The sequence below is a fragment of the Excalfactoria chinensis genome, chromosome 20 (assembly GCF_039878825.1).
Source record: "Excalfactoria chinensis isolate bCotChi1 chromosome 20, bCotChi1.hap2, whole genome shotgun sequence".
Taxonomy (NCBI): Eukaryota; Metazoa; Chordata; class Aves; order Galliformes; family Phasianidae; genus Excalfactoria; species Excalfactoria chinensis.
In genome coordinates, this window is record NC_092844.1 from 3,177,229 (window position 1) to 3,203,031 (window position 25,803).

A 25,803-nucleotide genomic window follows, 5' to 3' on the forward strand; every position below is an offset into this window, starting at 1 on the left:
TTTAATCCCAGTAGATCTGTAATAGAGACAATTCTGCACTACTTAAACCATAATTATTGTTTTTCATATTCTAGTGATAATTAACCCCATCACAAAATTAAAAGGTCTCAAAATCCAAACCATTAAGAAAACTCTTCAGGGCAAAACTGATAGAGAAAACTCCTGAGCTTGCTGCCCTGAGAAGGCAGATCAATATCATGGAATAATTTAGGTTAAAAGGAGGTCAGCTAGGTATTATATCTGCTATATTCCTGCCAACACCATGATCTTACATGTTATTAAACAGCGTGACTGCTACAAAATAGCTAACAAACAACACTCACACCCTAACTTATTCACAGATTTCCTTTAGAAATAACTTTTACTCACTGTACAATAAAAAATAAAAATTCAGCAACATCTTCCACGTAAAACTCTGGCAATGCTGCAAATACCTTCGGAACTTCAAGCGTTAAAGGCAGTTTTATGCTGCGGAATGAAAGATACAACAGAAAGAACAGTGAAATACAAGGGCTAAGTACAAAGCAATGTGAGCTCTCTTACGGAGTTTGCCTATTAAAAAAATAAGATAAAAGGTGCAACAGACTTTTCAGAAAGTCAGTGCCAATGCTTCAGATCCAGTAACCAAATCTGCTTCCCCAACACCCCACATCCCCCCTATTGAACCTTAAACAACAAATAAGACATGTTCTATGCAAGAGTGTATGTGACTGAGAAAAGTAATTAAAGGAACATTTATATAGGAACACAAAGACTAAAAAAAAATAAAATAGAACAACTGAATTTAAGTAGCTAAATAGTTGTGAATAGTTGACCATATGCTGAGTTATCATTGATACAATTGACATGGATTATCCCGATGCTCACTTGGGATAGGCGGGGTCGAGGATACGAAGCATCAGCTGAATCACCATGCCATAGAAATTCAGACATCTCCTGAGAAAGTTCTCATCCAGCAAACCAGCATCTGCACAAGCCTTGCACCTCACCAGTTTCTGCAGAAGATGCAAACAAAAACTAATCCTGGGCAGGACAACATAATAAGATGGCTAACCTTATCCGAACTAACTGAAGTGTTTGTGCATTATGGTAAGTGTACAAAGGCCTAGAGTTCTATCACCATGCATGGACTGCACACAAATCCCTACATTATACTATTGTCTTATTTCTTAGGAATAACGGCTGAGTTAACCTTGGCATTGAGTTTTTAACTCACAATTAATGTTATACAGTATCACGTGCTCCATGAATGCAGCCACAATACACTTCAACAAGCTCAGTTTGTGCGTAGATTCAAAAGTATCCATTTCAAGAAACTCCAGCAGGAAGCTGCATTCAAACATTCAGAAAAAATAAACACTGACCGCTTAACAAAGACATTCAGTCACCACCCAAACCACTCACAAACCTTAAGCTGTGTCTTGCAACGTTTTAGCATCTCTCTGTGTCTGGTAGCCAGAGGAGAATCCTTCCATTGACTTTCATTGTTTTTCAGATCTTCAACAGTCCTGAAAACCACATGCAGTGTTTGGTTATCATGACAGAGGGGCTACCCATTGCCATCTGCAAGGCATTAAACCTACTTATCTGCTAAACAGAGAGGAAAGATTGCGAAAAGTGGGGGGGAAAGCTAACTATCTTTATGGAAGTTACTCATCATCACAAGGCAAATAAATGGCTTTCACAAACGCAGATAGGACATCTGCTCAGTGTGCATTCAAGTACCCCGTATAAACTAGCTCCAACATACATGCCTTCAAGAGCTCTTCAGCACTGCACGGAGTCTGCTGCATAGGCAGCATTCTCAACAATTCTAAATAAGGAAAAGAAGTAATTTCCTTTTCGAGCCAAATGTGTAGCTTATTTACAAATAAATCAGCCTGTTTATTTGAAAATATTCTTGTCTTTAAAGCACACTGACACTTCCTGCCCTGCTTTCTGCAGCTTCTCAGTGTCTTGGCCTGAGTGCACTTTTAGAACAAAAAATGAAATCACTACGAATGCAGTCCAAAAATCCTGTGATGAACGCATGGTATTATTGCCAAGGAACATCTACCAAAACTCACTGAGTGCAATTATAAGCAATGGAAAATACTGATGATCCAAAAATCTGTTCTAATTTTAACAGAGTATTCTTCGAGCTTGAGCAAATATAAAAGTCTGTTTGGTTTTACGCCAGGAGAAATGGCAAACTGCAGAATCGTCCTGTCAACATCTTAACTTCTATTTATAATTTGCAAAATGGTAAACCATGTGCTAAAATACAGGTACATGGACAGCACTGAGAATTCACTGCTGCAGCCTTTTTACAGGCTGCACAGTCACTCCACCACCACCCCCCCACCCAAAAGCCATGGGAACACCACATGCATCTTCTTGGACACAAAACACTGCACGAGCACAGCTAATATACTATTGTTTCCAGAACTGTAAATCATCCACCTGCACTCCTTTATCAAATATGTAAACTGCCACGCAATCGCACAGCTATGCTAAAGAGCTCAGAACATCGATGTCCACACACAAAACATACCCCAGATTCATAAGCAAAGTTTTGTCATAAATTCTAAAGCGCTTTAAAGATCAATTCAATCCTCTTAAATAGAATGGTCTTCTCACCAGTTTGAGCTGCCTTGGGTAAGTAATAACCTCCCTGTCACTATTATTTGAATTCCTGATGCAAGCCACAGTCTCTTAATGTAAGCAATCTGTAACTGTCAAAAGCATCAGATTAGCAAACAGTTGAGATTTCTACTCAGCAACAGCTTTACTCAAATTGTGTTTGTAATTTCCATCAAGTTTGCAGGACCCACCATTGTGGTGAGAAAAAGACATTGCTGGAACAGCAGTGGATTCCCACACATCCTACGTAAGGACAACTTCTAACCTGTTGAGTTCCCTGATGGCTCGCAGTCTGCGTATGTACCGACGGCAGCTGGGCAGGATGGAGAGATGATGGGCATGCAGGGTTAAGAAGAAACATTCTGTTGGGAATTTCGGATCGGAAAATGGAGACGGATCCCTGTCTACAAAACAAGTCAACAAATCAACAGTACAAGTGAATAAATTAAAAATACGAACTGCCTTAAGGAGAGGCAAGATCTCAAACTCAACTTCTTTTTTTAAAGCAAATATGAGCAGGCAGCATCACTAGCGCTCTATTCATACAGTACTCACAAAGCTCAGCAATCCAGGCTGTAACATCCTCCATTGTTGCTTTCACTCTTGTCTCATCTGTTGGGAGGTCAATACGACACCTGGGATGAAATATGTACATGGGATCAACCGTTTCCAGCTTGATCTTCATACTTAGTTGCTGCAGTACCCATAGGAAGTTGAGCATAAAACCATCGGTAGACACCAAACGATCATCTGTCTGCAGAGTAAGAAAGTAATTAGTTAAAGATCTAAGCATAGATATACAAAGATATTTTCTGCTGTTTGAACAGTATTCAACACAAACAAAGCATAAAGTTAAAGAAGAAGTGAGGAAGTATTTGCAACTGTAAGGAGGCCTTCCTGACAACTATAAGGTCATTTAGTCACTTAATGATTTATCTTTCTCTATGATTCATATTCAGTCATTCTTGTTAACATCAGGACATGGAAGTCCTAAGATAGTGAATAACACAAGCTGATCAAGTAGATACCACAGAATCATTTCAGAAATGGGAAACATACTTGAAGATCTGACTGATGGCTCGACCTCCTGCCCATCACAGCACAAAAATCAAAATTCTTCTCCATATCATTCAAGAATCACCACTGAAGCAACCACCCAATGTTATTCACCCATTAACTTGATCCATAAATCACACAAAGAGCCTTCCCTTTATTTACCTGCATTTGTGCCTTTTTCATGTTGGTGTTGACGACAGCTGCCATGTAACTGAGAGCTGCCTCTCGAGTTTCACCATTCAGTAAAATGCTGTGCAGAATCTTGAACAGCTCTTGCTGCAATTTCAAGTAAAAGTTCTGTTAGGTTGCACACACCTCTCGCCATCACGTTTCTGCTTTTCTATACTTTCATGCCTAACGAATTCCACTCTCAACAACTACTGCTATTATTTGTCAAGATTATACGGACACATCAGCTATGACAGTAGTAACATAAAAGGTGTGTATGTAAGACTGTCTTGCCTCCACAGAGAAAGACTTACAGCACTCACCAACCTTTTCACCTAATTACCTTCAGCCTGGAAGATTTAATGCTTAATACAAAATCTAGATTTCTTAGATGATATTATTGATTTTTGCTAAGGCAATAAAAAAAACCCCACACTATTTTTGCAGCTCTTTCAATAGAAGGACACTTACCCTTGCTAGTTCCAGGTAATGCTGCAAGGACTGGCTAACAACTCGGGTGTTTTCAAGAGTGATGGCAGGTCCTGAGAAATACTTTTCAACAACTTTGTTCTGGAAGTGGAATGAACATTGTTGATCATATCAAACACTAGGAACAAAACATACTGTCACCATCCTTCTAGAACACTTACGTCATCTTCAGCAAAGACAGAGAGACTGAAAAAGGCTCCAAGGTAGGAAAGTCTCTGTAGCTCTCTTCCTGCACCTGCGCTTAAAGATTTAGGCAGCCACAAGGGCAAAGAGACAACCTAGAAAATACAAGAAATAGCAAACTGATCATAAAGCTGCCATGTCAGCCATGCTCCTTTACCTGCACTGTCACCTTTCGGTGTTTTACCACTCTCAATTCGTCAAAATTCAGTCATGCTGTGATCAAAATGGAAACATCCCCTCAGTATCAGAAATCTAAGTCACCTCCAGAACAGCTTTTCTATACTCTCAAGGAGAAAGGATCCCCATTACAAGACATTAAGTTACAATCAAACATTAGCTTCTGCAGTAGCTCTTCTTCAGAATTATAAAGAACATTATCAACATGGAACACATTAATCAACAAGGAAGTTTTACTTTGAATGATCAGTTTAGATATGCTTACCAAACTGCACATGGGGTGTGTTTTTCCAAACTTGATTTCACAGAGTTCACACAATGCCTGCAAGAAAATGGCAAGAAAAGATTACCTGTGTATAACCGGCAGACAGGTTACTTAAGAATAATAAGCTGAACACAATAAACAGCCTGAAAAAAAAACAATATTAAAAAATAAAAATAAAATGTAAAAAAAAAAAATATAAAATCAAACCTTTTTCCCTTAACCAGTGGAAAAAATTCCATCAAATGGTGAAGAGGTGCAAAAAAAGCTAGAGCACACCCTGCTCCCCTACTTAGTTTTTACATCTGTTTCCATCTGTCTCAAAAAAGCTAACGTCTCACACCATAGTAAGTTATTGCACTTGTTTCAAAGTTAGCTGTGCAAATTATTTGCTTGATCAGAACATAACAACGTCTTTGCTGGACTCCTGAACTGCCACATAAAAGTCAGTAACAATAATAAATAGAGCAATTGTACTATACATACAGCAAGGCCTTTGTCTTTTGAGTCAGAGTGGAAAAATGTCAGATGAACACAGTAGCCAGAAACAAAGAATCCTATCCCAGATCTCTAACTCACTTTACACTGCAGCACAGAGAAAAGAAAGCAGTTATAACAGACAAATTTGAAAACACAAGAATACTGTAGGCTTTCACATATCCCACTTCTCCTGTTACATGTTCTCATACCTCAATTACACCACAGCTGGTCACTATTATTCCATCCTCTTGGTGAACACTGTGCGACTAAAGATTATCAAAATTGAGTATCATTGTCAAGTAGTCCTTACTCTGCCTGACTGACAGATTTGCAACAGTTTGTGATTTAAGTGACCAAGAAACAAATACCAGAACAGGAAAACTGAAAACAAATAACTGAACAAGAGAAGATGGCTGTTCTTGCAGAAGTGTTCCAGTCACTCAGTTTGATTGCCAGCACACATCCTAGTCACGTTTATTTCCCCAGGTACAAATGAAGCCCAAGATATGAAGAACTGCCTTTTTTTTTTGTGACACGATTCACTAAAGATCTTAAGATCTGAAGGTGCAGCTGACAACACTCAGTTTAGTCAAGAATTCAGCTTGCTCCTCTGTGGTCAAGCACACTGTTCACAAGATTTGTTTGTCAATAAAAGCAGCAGGAGGGAAAGATCCAGGAACTAAAATATGCACTTAAAAGAAACAACAAACCTTTCCAGCCAGGGAATATTACAGTATTTCCCTACAGCATACAGCCATCAATCCATATAACGTTGGTTTTAATGCAATATATATTAACTTGCCGCAAGAGCAACAAATATTGGTATGGATATTACTCCTTATTTCCCAGAGTTAAATTTGGTGAAATTTAACATCTACAGTGTTTAAATAAACATACATGATGAAGCCCTTACATTCAATTTGTTTTACGTAAAGCAACTCAGATAAATATTTTAATAGCCCATTATACAAAGTCTGCTGTGCCATAGATTTAGGTATTACGGGCATTACACTCACATTAAACTTCCAGTGTGGAGTTTGAAATTAACCAAATGGAGTCCAAAAATGGTAAAGTGTATTATCTTGCATAGAATTTGCCCATAACCAGTCATGGTTAAGCAAATCTTCTAGAAAAGAACAGTCCTTACCATAAGGGGGTACTTAAAATTGTCACTATCAAGGGAGCATTCTTTGGAAGCTATAGCCAGGCCTTGCAGGATGGGGATAAAGATCTGTAAAAACAAACAAGTAGATTAGATAATTAAGGAATAACTCTAATCACCATCTGCACTAAATGCGCTCTCACTCTTCAAATACTGCAAGCACACAATGGAAAAAAATAAGATCTTTTCTCTGAATTTCTATCAAGTTAAGTCAAGTGACATTCCAATGCCTGAATGCATAAGGGTATCAGTGCTAAAAATACCCACCTTTCAGCCAACTGTTTTGCTTAAAGCTCTGAAATAAGATCCCTGAATTGCATGTTAATTATGCACATGAACACGCAGAAGCACCGTGGAGGTCTCCAATGGTTTGGCAGCCCTCGGGGTAATTACCAGTTTGCCTCTATGCTTGGGGAAATCACATTGCTCGGATTTTCACGTCATCTACCAAGTTGGTTTTGTGCTGGGAAATTTTAATTGTGGCAAGAGTAGAGATATCAAGCAGTATTAATGCATTATTGAGAGAGGAAAGCATGGCAGGAGCTTACTAATCCAAAGTAATGACACCTGGCCTTAAGCCCCAGTCACACCGCTCTGACAGCACACAAAAAGGTAGTAATATTTTGTTAGATAATAACTTGAATAACTAGAATGACAAAATAGTGAAAGTCAGTCTTTTCACATCATTATGAATGAGTTACAAAGCAAACTCTATTCGTTTAACAGTTTGTTAGGCCTTGAAATAACAGGTCTAGAACTGTGAGATGCAGAATAAACCTTTGAAAATGCACCCCCTGGATACAGCAAGTGGTTAAGATCCCACAATTCCACTTATTTCTTTTTTTTTCCCTTAATTAATGTCTTACCTGTTTGAACACCTCTTCATCTTGGTAAGTTGTTCTCACCAGTTCTTGGATGAAGCCAAACGGGAGATTCCTACACAGCATATATGGTACCAGCAAAGACTGCTGCTGCAATGACCTTTATTTGTGCAAAAGAGATCCAAAGCTATTGATTATACACAGGAAAAACATCCAAGTCAGCACATTGGAAGATGTGCCAGAAAGTAGATGATCAATACGTGGGCACCTGCTCCGTTCAGAAATAACCAGCCTTGCCTTCTCTAGTTACTGGTGTAGAGATTATTCCGAAGCAGATATTGCTGCCAACATCACACTTTCATTTAATGAGGCCGGAAGAAAATAATGGCTTCAGTGTAGTAATTGGTTCTCCCTTTACTCCTCTCATGAAAGGACCCTTTGTTATGCTCAACTAGTGAAAGAACAACCTTTTTTGTTGTTGGACCAGCATTAAGATAAGAACCTAAGGTTGGTCTTTTCTGAATTAACGCAGTCATTGCTTTTAACAGCACCCTAAGTTTCTGAAGAAGTATCTTTTGTTCTTTATTACACAGATAAAACATACTCCAGTATCAACATTGATTCCTATAAAGACAAAACTACTCTCACTGCATGAAGGAGAACTGGTACAGCTTTCAAGATAATAGAAGCATCTGAAAACAGAGTTGCTTAAACTTATCTCCACCAAGGTATTAGTGGGGACACCATCTAGAGGTAAAGCAAGAATGATTCCTCTGGTCCATACACATATCCTGCTCCAAAAACTGATCTTAAGTTTCCTTACCTAATCTTCAGAGGAAAAAAATAAATCCCAAAAGAGAACAATCCAACTTTCCTGTTCCACATCAGCTGTATTTACCTTGGTTGTGTTAAGGATCCCTGTAGCACCAAAGCAGCATGTGAAATGCACTGCGATCGTATGTTGCTCAGTAACTGACTCACTGTTGGCTGGCTACACATCTGACAAAATTAAAAGTCATTTTAACACAAAATTCAGAGACAGAACAAGAAATAGGATCAATTTCTCCATTTGTGCAGTATGAATATAACATGCAAACCTACGATTGGCAGGACTACAGCTAAAAATCTTTCAGATCAGACATAAAGAGTTGTATGTTTCTTTTCCCTTACAAGCCAAATACAGAAGCCTCTCACAGGAGTATGCTTTAAGTGGAATAAATGCCAATACAATGCAGCAGAAGGGTACCCTCCAAAGAGAAAGAGTAACTTCTAGCTCTGCTTGTTTTAGACATGTAAAACATACAGAAGACTCAAAAATGATGTTCTTAAGTGTACCTTTGGTGCTTTTCTCTCCTCTATTCCAACCCGGTCAAAACACTCAATGAGGTAGTTCAGCATCTCCGTCTCCTTACAGTTTTCAATGGTGAAGTGGTCACTGCAGGAATCGCAAACACTTAAGCTGCCAGAGCCACCCACACTTTAAAACACACACATAAGAAAAAAAGAAACAGAAGGTAAGGTCCAGCTCTTCAGTGCTGCACAGCCAAGTAACTACGAGCTCCTGACCACATGTCAATTCTCTGAGGACTCCATTCCAACCAACACAACCTTCTCAACCATCAAGACCATTTCTGTGAGGCTCTCCCTTTCAGGTTATCCAACTCAAAATAAAGTCAGCTGCACTGTAACATGACCAAAGAATCGATTATGCTGTTAAACGAGTACGTTGTCAGAGTGGGCAACGAGGCACAAAAACTTAACAGGAATCAATCTTTTTATTACGTAGCAACACTGGAAGTGAACAGCCTTTATGTCATACTTGATGGCAACACTGTTACAGGCCCTGGAACATCACAACACTCCCATGCAGTGATGCGGATCTCCGCACAGCTCCTATGGCCTCTGTCCATAACATGAAGGAAGTTATGAACCTGCACCAGCTCCCAAACTTGCCAAAAGAATGTAAAAGCCTCCAGCAGCAAAGATGAGGCCTTAGCTTACACGTGAGGGCCACAGATAGCCATGTTATGTATTCCAAGGGAGGAGAATCAAAAACAGAAGGCTACGTATCCAAGCAACTGTTTGATTTATCATTTCCACATCTGAGATTATTTAATCTCAACTCAGTTCATTTTGATTCCCTTGTAGTAAGATACGCCATGTTGGTGAGCAGCACAGCTACAGGGGGAAAAGATTAAAACAGCAATATTGTGAACATGAAACTAAACCCATAAAGAAAAAAACCATGTGGGTGGTTTAGTACTGTTCCTCTCTGCACAAAATTGGTGCAAAATCAAGCTGGATTTAAGTGAAGACCCTTTATAAGTCCTTAAACTGACAAAATAACAGCATTTCTTCTGACAATGCAGCTTTAAAACATGTTTAGACTACAAAGTATAACTTCCTACATGCTGTAAAATAATTCATGCTGTAATAATCTATCTGTACAAAGCTATTGCACAAGCTGTACAGTCCAACCAATAAATCACAAAGGTTACTACTTGATAAGCATTTGGCAGCTGAGCATGCAAACAAATTCTAGTAGCAACAGTTTATTTGCAGAGACCATTTGTTTTCAGTTCTGCAATTGACACTAACCCTTGTAAAAGGTATCTCCAATGAGGCAGTCCTGGGTTACCATGAAACCATGCCTCCATTTTTTATTGCTTCTTTTAGACCTGACTTCCCACACTCAGCTTTTAAGTTTCTCTTTTAAAAATACCAATTTGTCCTAAAACTACTATTTCTACAATTAGTCATTCTGTGAATGATTTCACTGCAGCAGTAACTGAAATTATTGCAATGCAGAGCTCATACATCCTCCACGCACATACTGAATGCCTTGCTATTTTCAGACTGCAAGTTGTTGCATAATTGAACAGTCGCTGTGTTCATAACTTAACATCTTATTGCTGTCTGTAGAACACCAGGACATAATAAACCGAGATTCCAGAAGCAGAGCAGCCTTAGAAATCCTTACCAAAGGCCATGCAATGCTAACTAACCATAGAAAATGAAACAAAACAGTGGGGAAAATGAAACCTAAATTCTAAGTATGCATACAAACAAAGTATAAGCCTCTGTTACCAAGTTCCCTCTTCTGAAATTAGATGGGAGAAGGGAGATGCCAGCAGAAGGCATTCTAGCTAACTGATTTTGCTTGTAGCATCCCAGCACATTACAGAAATAATCACAGACAAACCGGAGGGGGGAAGATCATCTCGTACCAAGTCTTTCAGGGCATTCCTCGACATCCCAGAATAACTCCTGAAGTCTAGACCTAGTCTAATATTAAAAGGTTCAAGCAATTGGCTTTTCCCTGACTTCTGCTTTAACCAAAATACTTCACAAAGAATTGAAAGCCTGAAATAAGTCCTTCCCTCCCAGTTGTTACCACGCACGTAGCGTTCATAACTCACACTGTGCTGCCCTTAGACATTAGGAAACTGCCACAGGCTTTGCCTATTAGAACAAGACAATGTGCCAGAGGGCACCTCCGAACCACGACCAGTCATAATCAGGAACTGGAATGCTCAGAGGAAATGTTCTGCCTACTAAGATACTTCTGCCTACTAGCAAGGCAACCAAAGTATCATTTCTCAGAAAGTTTTCCTGAAATACATGGTTTTGCACAAAACAGATCCCCCTTCTGCAACGTGAGCTGACCCAAAAGAATCGGGCATTTCTTTAGAAGCCACAGCACATGCAGTGAAGGTAACGAGCATCAGATTTTAAAGGGAAAAGAAACATTTTCATCAAGGAAGAACACAAACCACTCGGATATGACGAACCGTCTTGAAGGAGGGCTGCCCTTTTTCCACACCAAAACCTCATATTTAATGGGAAAACACCCCATTTGAGCCAAGACATTGCAGGCTCCCTCAGCAATGGGAGGTGGAACTAAAGAAGATCCCACCCCGTTCACGTCTCCAAAAGCTTTGTTTTCCTTGGCACATCTGGTGTTCTGCAGGCTGTGCTATTTTTGCAGCCTCCATACAGAACTAGGAACAACCCTCAGCTTGTTTCCATCTATCTCAGAGTCACACAAGTGGAAAGCTTTTGCTCTACAACTCCCAAGCCTCTGTTTTACAGCAGAACACCCTGCTGCCCACACCACAAACAGTCACAGCCCCCATAGGCTCCAACTTTCAGGTGTTTTCTATATCAGACAGAGAGGAGATCTCAGATGCTGAGCCATCTACAGCAGAACAACTCTTTGCATCAGCTGGCTTTTTTCCATTACATTTTAACTAACGTCCCCGTGTTCCAATTTTTGATAGGAGAATATGCAACATGATGTACCACTGGTTTTAAAATTACAGCCATGGGTAAATAGTACTCCTCCTACTCATAGTCAATGAGGAGTTCAGCTCAAACAACATTTCAGAAACTGTGCTCATTAAACTTAAAAGGCAGCATGATTAACATTTCCTTAATCCCAGTCATCTCTTCAAAGGAAAGAAAAAAAATCAAGCTGACTAACTCGCATTCATTACATGTGTTTATATGACTTCTGACAAACAACCCCGGTCACCTGCTTGGCTTTACTCATTTCCCAAGTTACTTTGAAGAACACTTGGCACTACTCATACTGTTAGTTCCTACACAACCAGACATGCAGGTTACGTTCTCTTGCTCCGATACCTGGACCCAAACTGGACACAAGAAAAATCATCATCTTCATTTTCTTCATCACTACTGTCCTCAGACACATCAGAAACGCCAAGGAAGAGGAGGGAGAAAGGGTTGTCGTATATACTACCACAACAGAAATGGAAAAGGCCATCAGATTGCTTTTCTTTACACCAAAAGGAAAGAACACAACAGCTTTTAAGTCTGCTAAAAAACGTCTTCTCTAAGCATGCAGCCAGGCAGCTCGTATTAGTATAAACTAAGGCAAAACTACCATGACGCCACGAGTTATTCACATACCAAAACACCACAAATTCACAATCCAAAAATGTACAAATAAGTTTGAAGATCTTATTTTAAAAAATAAAAAAAAAATTGGCCTAAGCTACCAAACTGTTCAGCAGTGGCTCCAAAACTGTGACTGTTCAACTGTCCCTCCTGCAGCGAACAGGGATTTTAGGAGCAGCCAGAGATAGAGTGCAGTAGTACTTGGTCTCGCCTACAGAAACAGACTGATCTGTAATTGAAATGCATGCACTGGGGAATGGAACCTAACACAGTCCAGCATGTAACAGCTTTCAGCAAATCAGCTACTGCCCAACTGAGAAAACTGATTTCAGAGCAGGACGTCTGCTTGCTTTACTATCCAGCAGAAGCAAATGAACAGAAAGCTAATAGTTTATCATAGAATCATAATAGTTTAAATGGGACAGATGTAAAATGAGCAGGAAATAGATATAATGTTGTTACCTCTAAAGGAATTGCATTACTCCTCAAAGGCTCACAGAGACAGCTTAAGGATTTTTTGGCAAAGAGTGCATGTTAGCAAGTCAAAGTATTAGCACAAAATGAAACAGAATCAAGTCCAGGTGAGTAGGGTGAGCTCAGCACAAACACGAGTTCTTCCAAATTGCACGATCATGCCACACCCTGCACAGCACACATTAAAAACACTCTTTTGTTCTTGTGAAATACCTAGAAGGAATCCTGTTCAGTAAAGATGAACGCCTGCGCAAGGTACTGGGTGAAGCAGTAAACAAAGGCGGACCCATGGTTGTGGGTCTCTGTCTGGGTGCAGTGAGTGGCACGGCTGGAGGGCTAGCAGCCATGACTGGAGGACTTGAACTAGCTGGGATGGAAATATTCAAGGAACGTGGGGTAGAAGAAGCTGAAAAGCCTCCAGAATGGGCAACAGTATATGGCCGGTACCTCGGAGAGGAAGGCTGGGTCCAAGAAGGGCTGGTTGCTGTGAGGTGAGAGCTGACAGTAATGGAAGGCACAGATGTGGTGGCAACTGAACTGGCTGGTGGGGTAAGAGATGAACCAGTCATTGGTACATAGCTTGTGAAATTGGTAGTAGGAGCTGGACTAGTCCCATAGAGACTAAACCAGTCACAGGGGAAAAAGAAAAAGAAAAAAAAAAGAAAAAAAAAAAAAAGCAATATTTAGGATATGAAGAAAAAGGGTGAAAAAGATAAAATGAGCAGCAGATGCCCTTCCCCTCCAGATGACTCTTCAAGTTCTGGTTCTGCAGCTCACACACATTAATCCTTTTTATTAATGCTAAATAAAACTATGTCACAATTCACACATTAAGAGCCTCAGCCTTTGCTGACGTAAATTAGAGATACTTAGATTAGAGGAACCAACTACACAGCTTTAACCTGTCAAATATGCTTCTTCTAGACATGGCAATACCAAAAGGCTCACAAGAAAAACACTGAAAAACCTCTAAGATCTATTCTGGTTATCACTCTTGGGATACTTTTATGCCTCTCTAAGTCTACGAACCAATATTCAAGTGAGATCAATATTCAGTTAGAAGTCACCTGGATAATGAACTGGAACCAAAGGAGCCCACGTTACAGAACATAGGGCTGGTTCCTGGGTTGGAGCCCGTGTTTAAAATCAGGCTTCTGTCAGGAGACCGGGCAGCTGCAGCAATTGGCTGTGATGTAGCTGTCAGACTGGCAAATGGGTTTTCATCCCTTGACTGGGTGGACATCATCAGCACTTCCATCAAGATCTGTCCGATCAAGTCCTTAAAATCTGAAAACACTGTTAGGAATAAAAGAAGTGATTCAGTACTTCTGCTTACTGCCTTCAACTACATGTTAGTCAGAGATGGAAATATCAGAGATTTCAACTGAAAAGGACAGTAATTTGCATGCATGAACCAAGCGCTTGTCTTAACAAAAGCAACTGAATCTTACAACTACTATTGTCTATTGTGAAGATACAACCACACATAATTATAACTCTCATGGAAAGTACCAAAGGATCACAGGTGACCTGATGTTGTTACTACTCACTATTAAAACTGCCTTGTCCATATCTCCTATTTTCCCCACTCTGCTACTGCTTTGGACAAGACATGCTGTGAAAGAATGCACACTAAACCACATACACCCAGATAAGAAAATACTTGAACCTATAGCTGGCAAATATAACATTACATGATATAGTCCAAAATTCTTAGCTTATCACATGGACCATTAAATGTTGATTATGATTCAAAATAACCCATTAAGTGAGTAAAAGCTTTCTGAAAAAATCCAGCCGTGTTGCAGTATCATCACATTGGTGTGACAACGGGAGAAAGAACCAGCGAGATGGCAATGATTGACTACAACAGGAAATATGACCAATCCTTCCTACGTTCCTTTCTGTGTTCCACATTTCCTGCTACATCTGCTGGCACTGGATGAACTTTTCTCCTAACGCTGAAATCAAGCAAAGAGATGAAAAGCTAAAGAACATGTCACCCAACACCAGCCCAGACAGTGCCAACAGCTCAGATTCCTACCTTCTTTTGGGTTCTGCTTAAACTGAGCAGAGAGAGAATTCAGGAAGATAACGTCTCTGTCTCGGTCCTTCCATGAGACTCTGAAGATTTTACAGACCAGCTGTAAAGCTTGTTCCTCGGACACCTCGGACCCAGACAGAGGTTCCTCCGTTAGGGAAAAAATAAAATAAAATAAACTTATTTGCATTAATTATAATTACACTGGTCAAGTCACAATTGTATCACATGCAGGTCTTCTTTAAACAGCTTGTTAGAAGAAAGGAGGAAAAATAAAATGTAGGTTGATAAAAATGGGCAACACTGAGAAGCTTTTTCCCTTAATTGGACATCACATAATTGCAAGCAGGTAAACCTTGACCGAACAGAGATTTCCACCATCTCCCAGCACCTTTTCAGATGCTTTTCTTCAAACCAGAGATGCTGAGTCATTAACACGTTTTTATTTGACTTCATTACTTTACTGGTACTGTACAGCCTTTCACGTAATGCTACCTCTTGAACTTACTTCTGCAGAGAAGGCTTTACTACTGATACCATTTCCAGTGCAGATAACTTATATATTTGGAGGCATAAAAAAAGCTACGAGGAAATGAGCCAAGTTGGTGGAGCTTTGCTTTACTTTCCACTGAGCCCCTCCCCACTGAAGACTGTCCTTGATTCCAAGCTGTTTACTTCAAAGCAGCACAATGCAAGCTGTCCAGCTGCCTGCTTTGCAGCTAGGAGTTGACTGGAGAGGATTCTGCAGCAGGGTTATTGCTGCATGGCGTGAAGCCAGGCTTCTCCCAACAGAGCTTTCTACTGACAGATTGGCAATAAACAAAGGCATCTAATGAGCACTGCAAGAACTGTAGAAACTTCCCTACCCCAACGTCCCATTTCTTTGAGGCTTTATTTCACATGGACCTTAAAATCAAATGACAAAGAGGACAATCTTACAAGTGAATTAAAGCTTTGTATCTTCTTTCTTCCTCTTTCTACTTAAAATAGTTATATCTCCTGTCTAAACCTCAACAGCTAAACATTCTTATTTTCCATATAACATTAAGAAGAAAATCCTATTATGCAGCACTACTTCAGCACACACAGCATATAAAGGAGTACTCAGTACGCTTCTATAAGCTATGTAAATAATCAGCAACATTCTTCAAGAGTATCTTAAGCAGCATTTATTCAGGCTTACTGCATTTAAAAGAAAATAGTTACGGGCACAAACAGATAACTTTTGTAGGATATAAAATAAAGCATTTTCTTCAGTTTCCAGAAATCATGAATAAACCTATTTCTGACAAATTCCAAACAGAGTTCTGACATTAGAAGTTCTGATTTTTTTTTCTTCCCATAATTTTTTATGAGGAAATTCAGTGAAGTTTTTCCACAGATGACATCTGAAAGCTCGCTTCAGCCTCTCAAAAGAGCACAATCAAAACAGAGGTTTGCAAGCTAATATACTACATCAGCCGTCCATTCTAAACCCTTGTTCCTGTTCCACTTTTTGGGATACTCAGCCAAATACGGTTCTAGTAGAGAAAAACAAAAAACAATGTTGTCCATTTTGAGAAAGAAGAGCAGACAAGGAGAAACCAAGGAATGTCACAGGCTGCAAAGCTGCACTCAGGTAACAACGTGTCAGTGTGGAAAAATGCAGCAAGGTAAAAAAGAAAAGCATATGCAGCTATAGTGTATGGGAAAAAAAAAACAACCAACCAGCACAGTTATATCCAAATTGCTTAATTTGAAGGTTTGCCATGAAATTCTGAATGGTTGATGTTATAATTAACTACATATGTAATCTGGAAGAGAAAGGTTAACATAAACAAGCTAACCTTATCAGTCAGACTCCTTTTCTCCCGGCGATCATTCTCATCCACTTCCATGTTCTCAATTCCTGAATCCACATCTACCTGGGACATACTGCAAGTAGAAACAAGAGGAAAAGTCCATCAGCTTGCGGAAAGCTGCACAGTCCTCTGTAAGATGCTGACAGAAGGAATATCATCTTACGCAGCAGAGAAAAAAACAATGCAATAGGAACAGCCATACACGCAAACAGCAATTAAAAGTCACAAGTTGATAAATACTTCTCAAATTACATTTATTCTGAATTCAAAAAACACAGCACTAGATTTCTTCGGCAGGCAATACAAGTCACACACCTGTCACATTCTATAATGTAAACTCTTCTAAATAGAGCAGTTGAATCACCCCCAACAGATACGCTCATCATTTAACATCTAAGTTGATGCTCTGTCTTTCATCATTTTAGGTCACGAGTTACCATGAAAGACAGACTAGGGACATCATTACAATGGTCTAAGCAGTGTGCCATTTTTAAGCATTTAAACCTATTGCATTAACTTGGTTGGAGGTGAGAAACAGCAAAATGCTTTCTTGTCTAAGTGCTTTTGCTGATTAGCAAGGTGCAGTATTTGCTAGCTTATACACATGGACTTTTTTTTTTTCCATCATCGTGATTCTTTCTTTAAATTTTTACCTTTTTTCACAGGAGACACTATCAATATCCATACTCTGAGACCGCGAGAGAGACTGAGATTGTGTTTCAAGGCTGTTTGATGGAGAACTGCTGAGTGAACTCACTCCTTCGCTGCTCTGGCTTCGGTGGGCTACTCCTAAAAAAAGGCACCACCAAGGTTACCACCACAGAGATGAGAAGGCATGACACAGTTACGTGGATGGAAAAGGTGAGGAAATACTGGTTTTCAATCCTGCTGTTAAGCATCCTTAGTAATGTGACAGGAAATAAATGTTAATTAAAACCACATTTGACTATAGAGAATCGTATTTTCAACCACTCTTTACAGTAGCAATATAGAAATGCTTACCTGTATTATAACACAGAGAACAAAATGAATTTTTCATTCAGTGCTCAGAGACTCATTTCATTATAAAGAGCTCTAGAAAACCATTTGGTTTTAAAACCTGCATATAGTGTAGCTAGCTAAGTGAATGATGTCAGATTTAAGTTATACTTAAATCTGATTCCAACAAGTTAGAACTGAACTTGGTGGCCAACTGAGCTCTCCTACAGGTGCTTTGGGTGCTACCCAAAGACCTGCAAGCCAATCCTTCCCAAACAGCACCATCACAATGTGGTTACCTTGAGTGAGGATACAGGGCAACTAATACAAATTGTGACAGTTTTCCTGTTAGACAAATTCTCCCACAATTTACTACTAAATTCTCACTATTTTTCCTTCTCCACAAAAACAAAATAAGCATCCAACAAGTCCCAGTAATATGCACCATTCAGTGCAACACCAACAAATGCACAGCAATATACAACATGGCTTTGGAGAATGATGACGAGCTTTGGGATACAAAGCAATGGATTCACTTTGCAGTGAAGATTCTTTGGAGTAACATTACAGACCAGAAAAGCATGAGGAAAGAGATGCTTAATTACAAGCAATGCAGAAAAAGTGCTATGCTCAGTAACACTGAAAGCTGAGTGAGTCCTACAAGCATCTGAGTGGAGAGGGCTCTTCAGTGTGCTCTATTCCTAAAATTTCTATCCGGTGACACTGGCTCATAATAAAACAGCACTAATTGAGAGATGCAACCACAGTCCCATCAATGTCAGGTACTTGCATGTCAGCAGCCAAACTCCTAGAAGGAAAAGGAGTTGTCTGCTTAAAAAGAACAGTGCAGTGAATTTACTCCTCCGAGTTCCTCGCCTGCTGTTTACAAGACATTCCCTAAAGAGTATTAGGTTTCAGGTGGGAAGTGTAAGACCAGATTCACAACCTATTTTTAAATTCCAGCACCAACTCTGTTTGTGTCACTACTGAGAAGTGCCAACTTGTCCCGCACTCCCGGCAGTAACGCTTTCTGAATGCTTCCCAAAGCATTTCAAGATCCTAAAACAATTCATTCTTCAGGAAAAAAAGAGAATATAGAAGGAAGAAATCATTTAGAAGATGGTGGAATTCAGCATGGGAGGTAGGAAATGTAGCTTCCCTGCACCATTCCAACTCATTCTCTACGTTCCTGTGCATAGAAACACATTATATTTAATTTCTCCTTGTATTAGATTGGGTATTACTATATCAAAACCCCTCAGATTAAAAAAAATGGAAAAAAAAAATAACTTGCACTGGTATTCAGAAAAGAATTTAACAAGCAGAACATTTAAACAGCCACATTCTGTAACTGGAGCCACCCAGAAGTACACTGCAGTGCAGTAAGACAACACGAAATGCACACGTAACTGGTGCTCACCACAAAATACTTGCTGAATTCACATTTTACTGCTTTGTTTGAGGCTTCTCTGCTTTGTTTAGTATCTTCAAGGCTGTAACTGGGTATTATCCCTCATCCGTAAGCAACATCCAAACAACATTCCTGAGCACATTAGGTTTTCTCTACAGAGCAACAGATATGAGACAAAATCCTCTGAGCAAAGTTTATTATCACTGAACTACTTATATGCCAATATTAAATGCCTGCAAGACTTCATCCAGAAAACAGGAAAAGGTTTAAGTCTGCTTCTAAATAGACAAGTATTTCTTCCAGTCCTGGAATTTTAGGGATGGATATTGCAGTTCTGACACTGGAAGTCTTTGCAGGAGGGGAAAATCCCCACGGAACCTACAGATATAGAAATATCAAGCAAAGCCTCTGGACTGAGTTCAGTTGGGTTGCAAACTAAATAAAGGCAACTTCCAAAAGCAGAACTTCTGTGATGTAATTTCCCCACAGATAACACCTAGCAGAAATACACTGCCCATGGCAGGGGAAGGCTGGCTTCAGGTATTCCAGCACACCACTGATTTAAGATATCCCAGTTACAGCCTGGTTTTCCCTCAGTACCTCTCACAGAAAGAGACAGTCTTCCATGAGTCTTGCCAAAGTACAAACCTCCCACCTCCTCCAAAACCAGAGCAAGGAACTAGAGCAAACAAGGTTTTCTCATGGCAAAGAGAATGTTGAATGTTGTTCTTCTTGGGGTCTCACTCCCACTGCCAGGAAAACCAACTTGACCTGGAGCACTCATTAACAGGCCTCTTTAAGCCAACTGTCTACCTACCATCTTTTCACAATAAATCTTCCAGAATTTAATTGTATCTGAGCTGTGATGGATGAGGCATATAATAAAACAACTGGCACCTGAAATTCCAGTTTTCCTTAAAAAAAGAAAAAAAAAAAACAACAACAACAACCATAAATGCAAGCACAGTAGCATGCAGAAGTTATGAAGATCACAGGCCCAGTATGTGGGGCTGTCATTGAAACACTATTTCTAGGATCTCCAAAGTACTTTAGAAATGTCACATGAAATAACTGAGCACACGTTCCATGAAGTTGATGTATGAGTCTGATCCCATACAACTACATATAAAAATTGATGCTTGCAAGAACATTGTTCTGCTGGGGCTGTTTTCTATATGTCCACATAAATTAAAATCCTCTGCAGTCATTTTAGTCTACTACTGCAAAGGAACTCCTGCAAGGCGCTCAGTGTTAGCCAAGTCCTCATTTACACTAAATAAATTCAGCAGATAATCAGATGCAAACACTTTCTTCCTGGTTTATTCCCCCAATTTAACCGTATCCCTGATTGTGATGTGCAAAGAAACACACATTCCTGAATTGCTGCAATGACTGGCATTGCAGGAAACAAGCAATCCACTGCCTAGATACCTTAGATACCTTCTGTTTCTTGTGATCACAGTTTTATCTGTGTAATTAGCAACTGTCCAATGCAGACGGATGAATCCATACAACAGAAGCCTCTGAGGTCTTGACTGTACAACCACTTCTAACCACAATAAACCAGTCTGCCAGAATATGAACATTTCTACCTTCAGGTAGGTGCTTCCGCACCTCCAGTTCTGTTGGCATTAGTGCTCATACAATTGTGTGTATGCTTGAAAACTAACTAACATTTTTTGTGGGTTAGTTTCCACCTGGATTAAGTCCTCACCACACATTTGCTACTGACAGCAGGGGGAGAGGCAGAGAGAAAGGCTCCTTTCAGCAAGAGCCAGACCTAAGAGGGATTAAAATAGTCCCGTAACCACAGGCTGAGTGAACATGGTAAGTGAGCTCTGTACTATTTGCAAAATAAATAAAGACATCTTTGCTTCTGGGTTGCTGCCTATGATCATGACGACAATACACAGTGCTAAATTCCAAGTGTACGAGATTTTTCTCTGGCCTGCTCTGGCAACAAAATAAGCAGAAAGCAGTCCCTTCCAGACACCTCAGACCCTCCCAGCTTTGCACACTTTCTGTATTTGTTTGATTTTAATAGACAAGGAGCTTCATACGGTCTGAAGTAACTGCTGTTTGTAAATATCCTACTTGTCCTCACTGCAGTAAATACTGGAATTGGAAAAACCTTCATCTTTTCAAAAATACTGCAACACAAACAAGAAAGCAGCACTTCATTCTCACATTGATAATGCACAGTCACAGCCCACTACTTTTAATTGTGCCAAACGCCAGTAATTAAAGATCAGAAATGAACTTGGCAGAAATGAATGTAGGAGCCAATCAATAAAAATTCTGTTGCAAGACTGAAATTACTTTTTACCAAGGAGAAAGGGGAGGCTGGCTTTCTTACTGTACTTCTTGCCAATAGAAAAGTGAATTACGTTCAACCAGCTTTGGTGAAGACTTCAAATATTCTCCTTAGTTTTACTGATGCCTGGAGAAGAATTTTAACAATCCATTTATATCTGGTAAAATGAAGACTTGAGTACCTTCAGTGACCAATTCAGAATGTTCCTTTCAGAATGTCATTTTTATGACAGCAGAAATAGAGGCAATAACAGCATTCATGCTCTGAACATGAGAGGTCACACAATAACACCCGACACACAGGCAATAATCATTGCTGCCCCAAAGGCCAGCCTACCTGATGCACCTATCGGTGAGGTAGCTGGGGTCATGCTGTGGACATTTAGGCCGAGGCTGTGGGATGGCCCCGGGGTTGGAGCTGCTGCAGGTGGCCCAGGTGGGGTCTCTCTCTGTGGCGATGTGAGCGGTGTGCTGGGCTGGGACGATGGTCCCCCTGCCAGCCGGGCAAGGCGCCTTCGACGGATCTGCACAAAGGACATCAAACAGAGAAACTGATTTACACGTAAATTCACACACACTCTATGTTTTCCATCTCTGGGTCTCCTAAATGGCATGGTATTCCCTAAATGGCACTGGAGAATTCTGCGTCCATCCCTCTAACAGTTGTGTAAGACCAGTTTAATATTTACTGTTCAGCAGTTTCAAAACCTCTAACACACCTCCTGATTTCTTGTGGCATTTGATGAAACAAACCGTGTTCATCTGATAAAAGGGCTAAAAGGAACATGACCTTTACCTTCATCTCACACCACATAACCCCTAATAACAAAATTCTGCTTAAGATGATCCAATTGAATATTGTTAATAGAAGACTGTATGCAATACTATCTGAGACAGCTCTGCAACACTAGAAATCTACCCTACCTGTCACCTGCTGGGCAGGAGCATCTCGAGAGGCAAATGAAGACAGCCAATAGCAACCTGCCATTACCTGGAGCAGTCTAACCAAATGGAGTTCGGTCAGTTTTCACATTACTAGTAGGGCAGAGAAGTACTTGCCCATGGAAAACTATTATGGACATATTTATCAAAGCTTGTTCTTGACCACATAACGCTAATAAAAGATAAAGCTCACAAAACTCATATTTTAGAGCCATGAAACTTTAAACAAAAAATGAAAAATACAGAAGAAATTATCCATAATTACAGGCTGCCTCCGAGAATCTGATACCAAAGCTTCTGGTACAAAGAAAACAAGCACAGAGTAAAAGCATCGTATCTGAGGGTGTCCGCTCCCCACACAAGTGAGCCATTCATGCTATTCCCTATTGGGATTGACATCCCCAAGCACTGGTGTAATTCCTGTTTGCATTTCTGCTCGCAATCCTGAAGAACTGCTGGGGAAGTTAAAGAGTGAAGAAAAATCTGTGTCAAGTCCATGTCTAGGAGACATTGCTGCAGTCACATAATGGTCTGTGAAAACTATTCCAAGAGGAGGAAGAACAGATCAAATTAAATCAGACGTCAGATTTGGAACTGTATCAGGAGAGAGAGGCACAGACGAATACACCCAAACCTTAATGTTAACCAAGAAATGTATACATTTATTCTCAAACGCGGTCAGACCTTGATGACTCAATCAAGGCCACATGCCTCACACGGTTTGATTTGCACAGATCTTCTCTGCATCACCTCCCAGCTTCAAGCAAATAAGTGAGATCTTTTGTGCCACTCTACACCTGCCCTGAAGAAGTTCCTGAAGAAGGGAACATAACAAAGAATCCTGCCTGGACATCAAAATGCTTTTAGATAAAATTCAGCAATTCAAACCACCTCCAGAATTTCCCTACCCATTTAAGAATGACAAATCATCAACCAACTCCAAGTATATCAAAAGAGACACATTTCTCAAAGGTGAGTGACAAAGAACCAGGTTTGGCTGCCCTGATGCCCTGAGTCATCATAATCCTCTACATTCACCTAAAATTATCAAGGAAACTTGAAATTTGATCTGAAAATTAAGGGACTTAAGGGGAAAAAAAGGGCAAAGAAACAACAACGCTATGCTAGAAAGGCAAAGCAGCAGGCTGAAACAGAAGCATGCAAATACAGCATGGAACTGATGCACTCCTGTCTGGTTCATTCGCTGGTGCCTGGACACTGCATAGGTCAGGATGTGGGCAGTGCGATGGGGACGGCACAGTGCCATGGGCCTGCAGGACTCAGTGTTTGCACAGCGCTGGGCTGCAGCCCGCTGCCTCCACGTAGCACAAAGAGCATGTCAGAGCTACAGGAGTTCAAAGTCAAAGCGACCCAGCTTCACTTTACATGACTAACCACAGCGCCATGGGGTAACACATGGGGATTTTTTAGATTAATTATTTTATTAGGAGCGTTTAGGATACTCTCCACAACGCCTAACCCTGCATTTCAGCAGCACTCCTTGCAACAGCAACCTAAGACAAGCGCTGTGTCACTGCATTGCCCAACAAGAAGTTGTTTGGTACCAATTACTACATCAGCACTGTTTGTTCCATAAGCTACCTTCCCTCCACCATAACACACAGTTTAAAAGCTTAATGAAAAAAAAAGAATCTAATTGGTCGAATGGAAAAGGTTATCAATCGTGTTATTAATTAGCACAGTTCTTGATACATTTGGTCTTGGGATAGTAACATTCAGAAATATATTTGTGATCTTAATGGGCTTCCAAAAAGCTGTTAGCTGGACATGTTGCCACATCCAATGTAAAAATAGCAGCCTGCTAAAGGCAGCCGATAACCGAAGCACACAGCAGAGCTGTAAGCACACAGGCAGGACTGCTCCCTTGGGCTCACACACCTCAGCTCAGTTTTATACATAATTTCACAGCCAACATCTGTTTCAGTAGGAATTGCTTCATCAGCTTCTAAAGGAAAATGTTTCTACTTCTGTAGTCAGAGAAGAAATCCCACCTTGGTCCAATAAAGTGTAATTGGAATTCTTTGCAGCTTGTAATTTGTATTCTTACAACATGTTAACCAAGCTTAAGGCATGCTTCATTTCCTGGGGATGTTGCTCACGGTCCATAGGCAGACAGCACAACTTTGAGCTACTCAACAGCTGTACACGAAAGACACCGAATTCACCTCATTCTGTCCCACTTCGTGCCATACCTGGCTTGACTTTGCTATTTCCTCCACAGTTCCCAATCCTCACGCTGTTATCTGGCACTCACGCTAAAACAAACACCATAAAGAAGATTTTTGCTTCTCCCAGATCCCTGATGGCTTTGGTACGGGCTGTAACGAAAGGCACCTTTGGTGCTTTAACAAAGTAAACACAAAGAAAGCTTCTGTGAGAGACAGCAGCGAGAAGTTAACCTACAACCTACAGCCCCAACGCCATTCGACTGCATTCATCTCTCCTCTTTGGAAGATAAAATCTGCTACCCGCACGTTTAATACAGTTCAGTATAAGGAGACAACCTCACCTCCAGGAGCCTGGCAGCTAATTTCAAGTGCAGCTACTTTTCTCCCCTGACAGATGAGGGGTTTTCAGACAGATCTCACAGGCGATAGAGACACAAACACCTCAGTGAGGATGCTGCTTTCTGTACCGCCTAACTCCGATCTGGCGGAGCATTAAGAAACAACAAAGCGGCGGTGTGAAGGACTCCTCACGCAGACACACTCCGGCTCCTCCATGGCGATAAGAGACCGCGCGATTCCCTCAGCAGGCCCGGCCGCAGCCTTAAGGCGCCGAAGGGCTGCAACCCAGCGACCGTGAGGAAGCAAAACGGCTCCAGGCGCACGGTCCGCACACGCTCCTCAGCGAGCGCTCTGACAAAGCGATATTTTAAGCGTTTCGCTCCGGATAAAAGCAGTATTCCATCACCGTGTTGGAAATCACACCCAAGAGGCGCACGGCGCTCAGCACAAAGGCGCGCTCCCAACGAAGCGCCGATGCGAGCAGCCGGGACAGCAGCACCGCAGGGCCCCGGCACTCCGCCTCACCTCGTCCGCGCTCAGCTCCTCCATCGCCTTCCTCTTAATGGTGAACGCGAAGGGCGGGCGGGCGCCTTCCTCCGCCCCGCCGACGGGCAGCTCCGCGGAGCGCTCTCCGGCCGCCTCCGCGCCTCACAAGGGCATCGCCGGGGCGGCCTCGCCTCGCCCGCCAGCAGCCCACCGCTCCGCCGCCCCCGGCCCGCCGCCCGCCCGCGCTTCGGCTCCCGCCGCGCCCCGTGAGGAGCCGCCCGCCGCCTGCCGTGCGCCCGCCCGCGCCCCTCGGCCTCAGCTCCCGCCCGCGCCGCGGCCGTTGCCCCGCGCAGAGATTATTCATCAAAACAAGAGGGCGGCAGCGGCGGCCATCTTGGGGGTGGGTCACATGAGGCCTCCGAAGGAGCCGGGCATGCCGGGCCGCGCGC

At 41.2% G+C, this 25,803-nt stretch overlaps 1 protein-coding gene across 2 annotated transcripts in view; it reads right to left on the reverse strand.

Moving 5' to 3' along the window:
- UBE4B (ubiquitination factor E4B) overlaps positions 1-25,564 on the reverse strand; it is a 33,859-nt gene extending 8,295 nt beyond the window's left edge. Inside the window, exons 1-21 of one of the 2 annotated variants that reach the window (XM_072354306.1) lie at positions 25,394-25,564; positions 21,736-21,922; positions 17,350-17,485; positions 16,682-16,769; positions 14,859-15,003; positions 13,882-14,110; positions 13,028-13,435; positions 12,065-12,178; positions 8,756-8,897; positions 8,319-8,419; positions 7,466-7,580; positions 6,585-6,668; positions 4,961-5,017; positions 4,497-4,613; positions 4,318-4,416; positions 3,841-3,954; positions 3,178-3,376; positions 2,888-3,026; positions 1,409-1,508; positions 868-995; positions 370-468 (exon numbers count right to left, since the gene is read on the reverse strand). In XM_072354306.1, the coding sequence (XP_072210407.1) occupies positions 370-468; positions 868-995; positions 1,409-1,508; positions 2,888-3,026; positions 3,178-3,376; positions 3,841-3,954; positions 4,318-4,416; positions 4,497-4,613; positions 4,961-5,017; positions 6,585-6,668; positions 7,466-7,580; positions 8,319-8,419; positions 8,756-8,897; positions 12,065-12,178; positions 13,028-13,435; positions 13,882-14,110; positions 14,859-15,003; positions 16,682-16,769; positions 17,350-17,485; positions 21,736-21,922; positions 25,394-25,417 (2,825 nt within the window). In that variant the 5' untranslated portion in view covers positions 25,418-25,564. The remainder of the gene's footprint in view (positions 1-369; positions 469-867; positions 996-1,408; positions 1,509-2,887; positions 3,027-3,177; positions 3,377-3,840; positions 3,955-4,317; positions 4,417-4,496; positions 4,614-4,960; positions 5,018-6,584; positions 6,669-7,465; positions 7,581-8,318; positions 8,420-8,755; positions 8,898-12,064; positions 12,179-13,027; positions 13,436-13,881; positions 14,111-14,858; positions 15,004-16,681; positions 16,770-17,349; positions 17,486-21,735; positions 21,923-25,393) is intronic. The other variant, XM_072354305.1, reaches the window with a different exon arrangement.
- Positions 25,565-25,803: the final 239 nt, after the last annotated feature.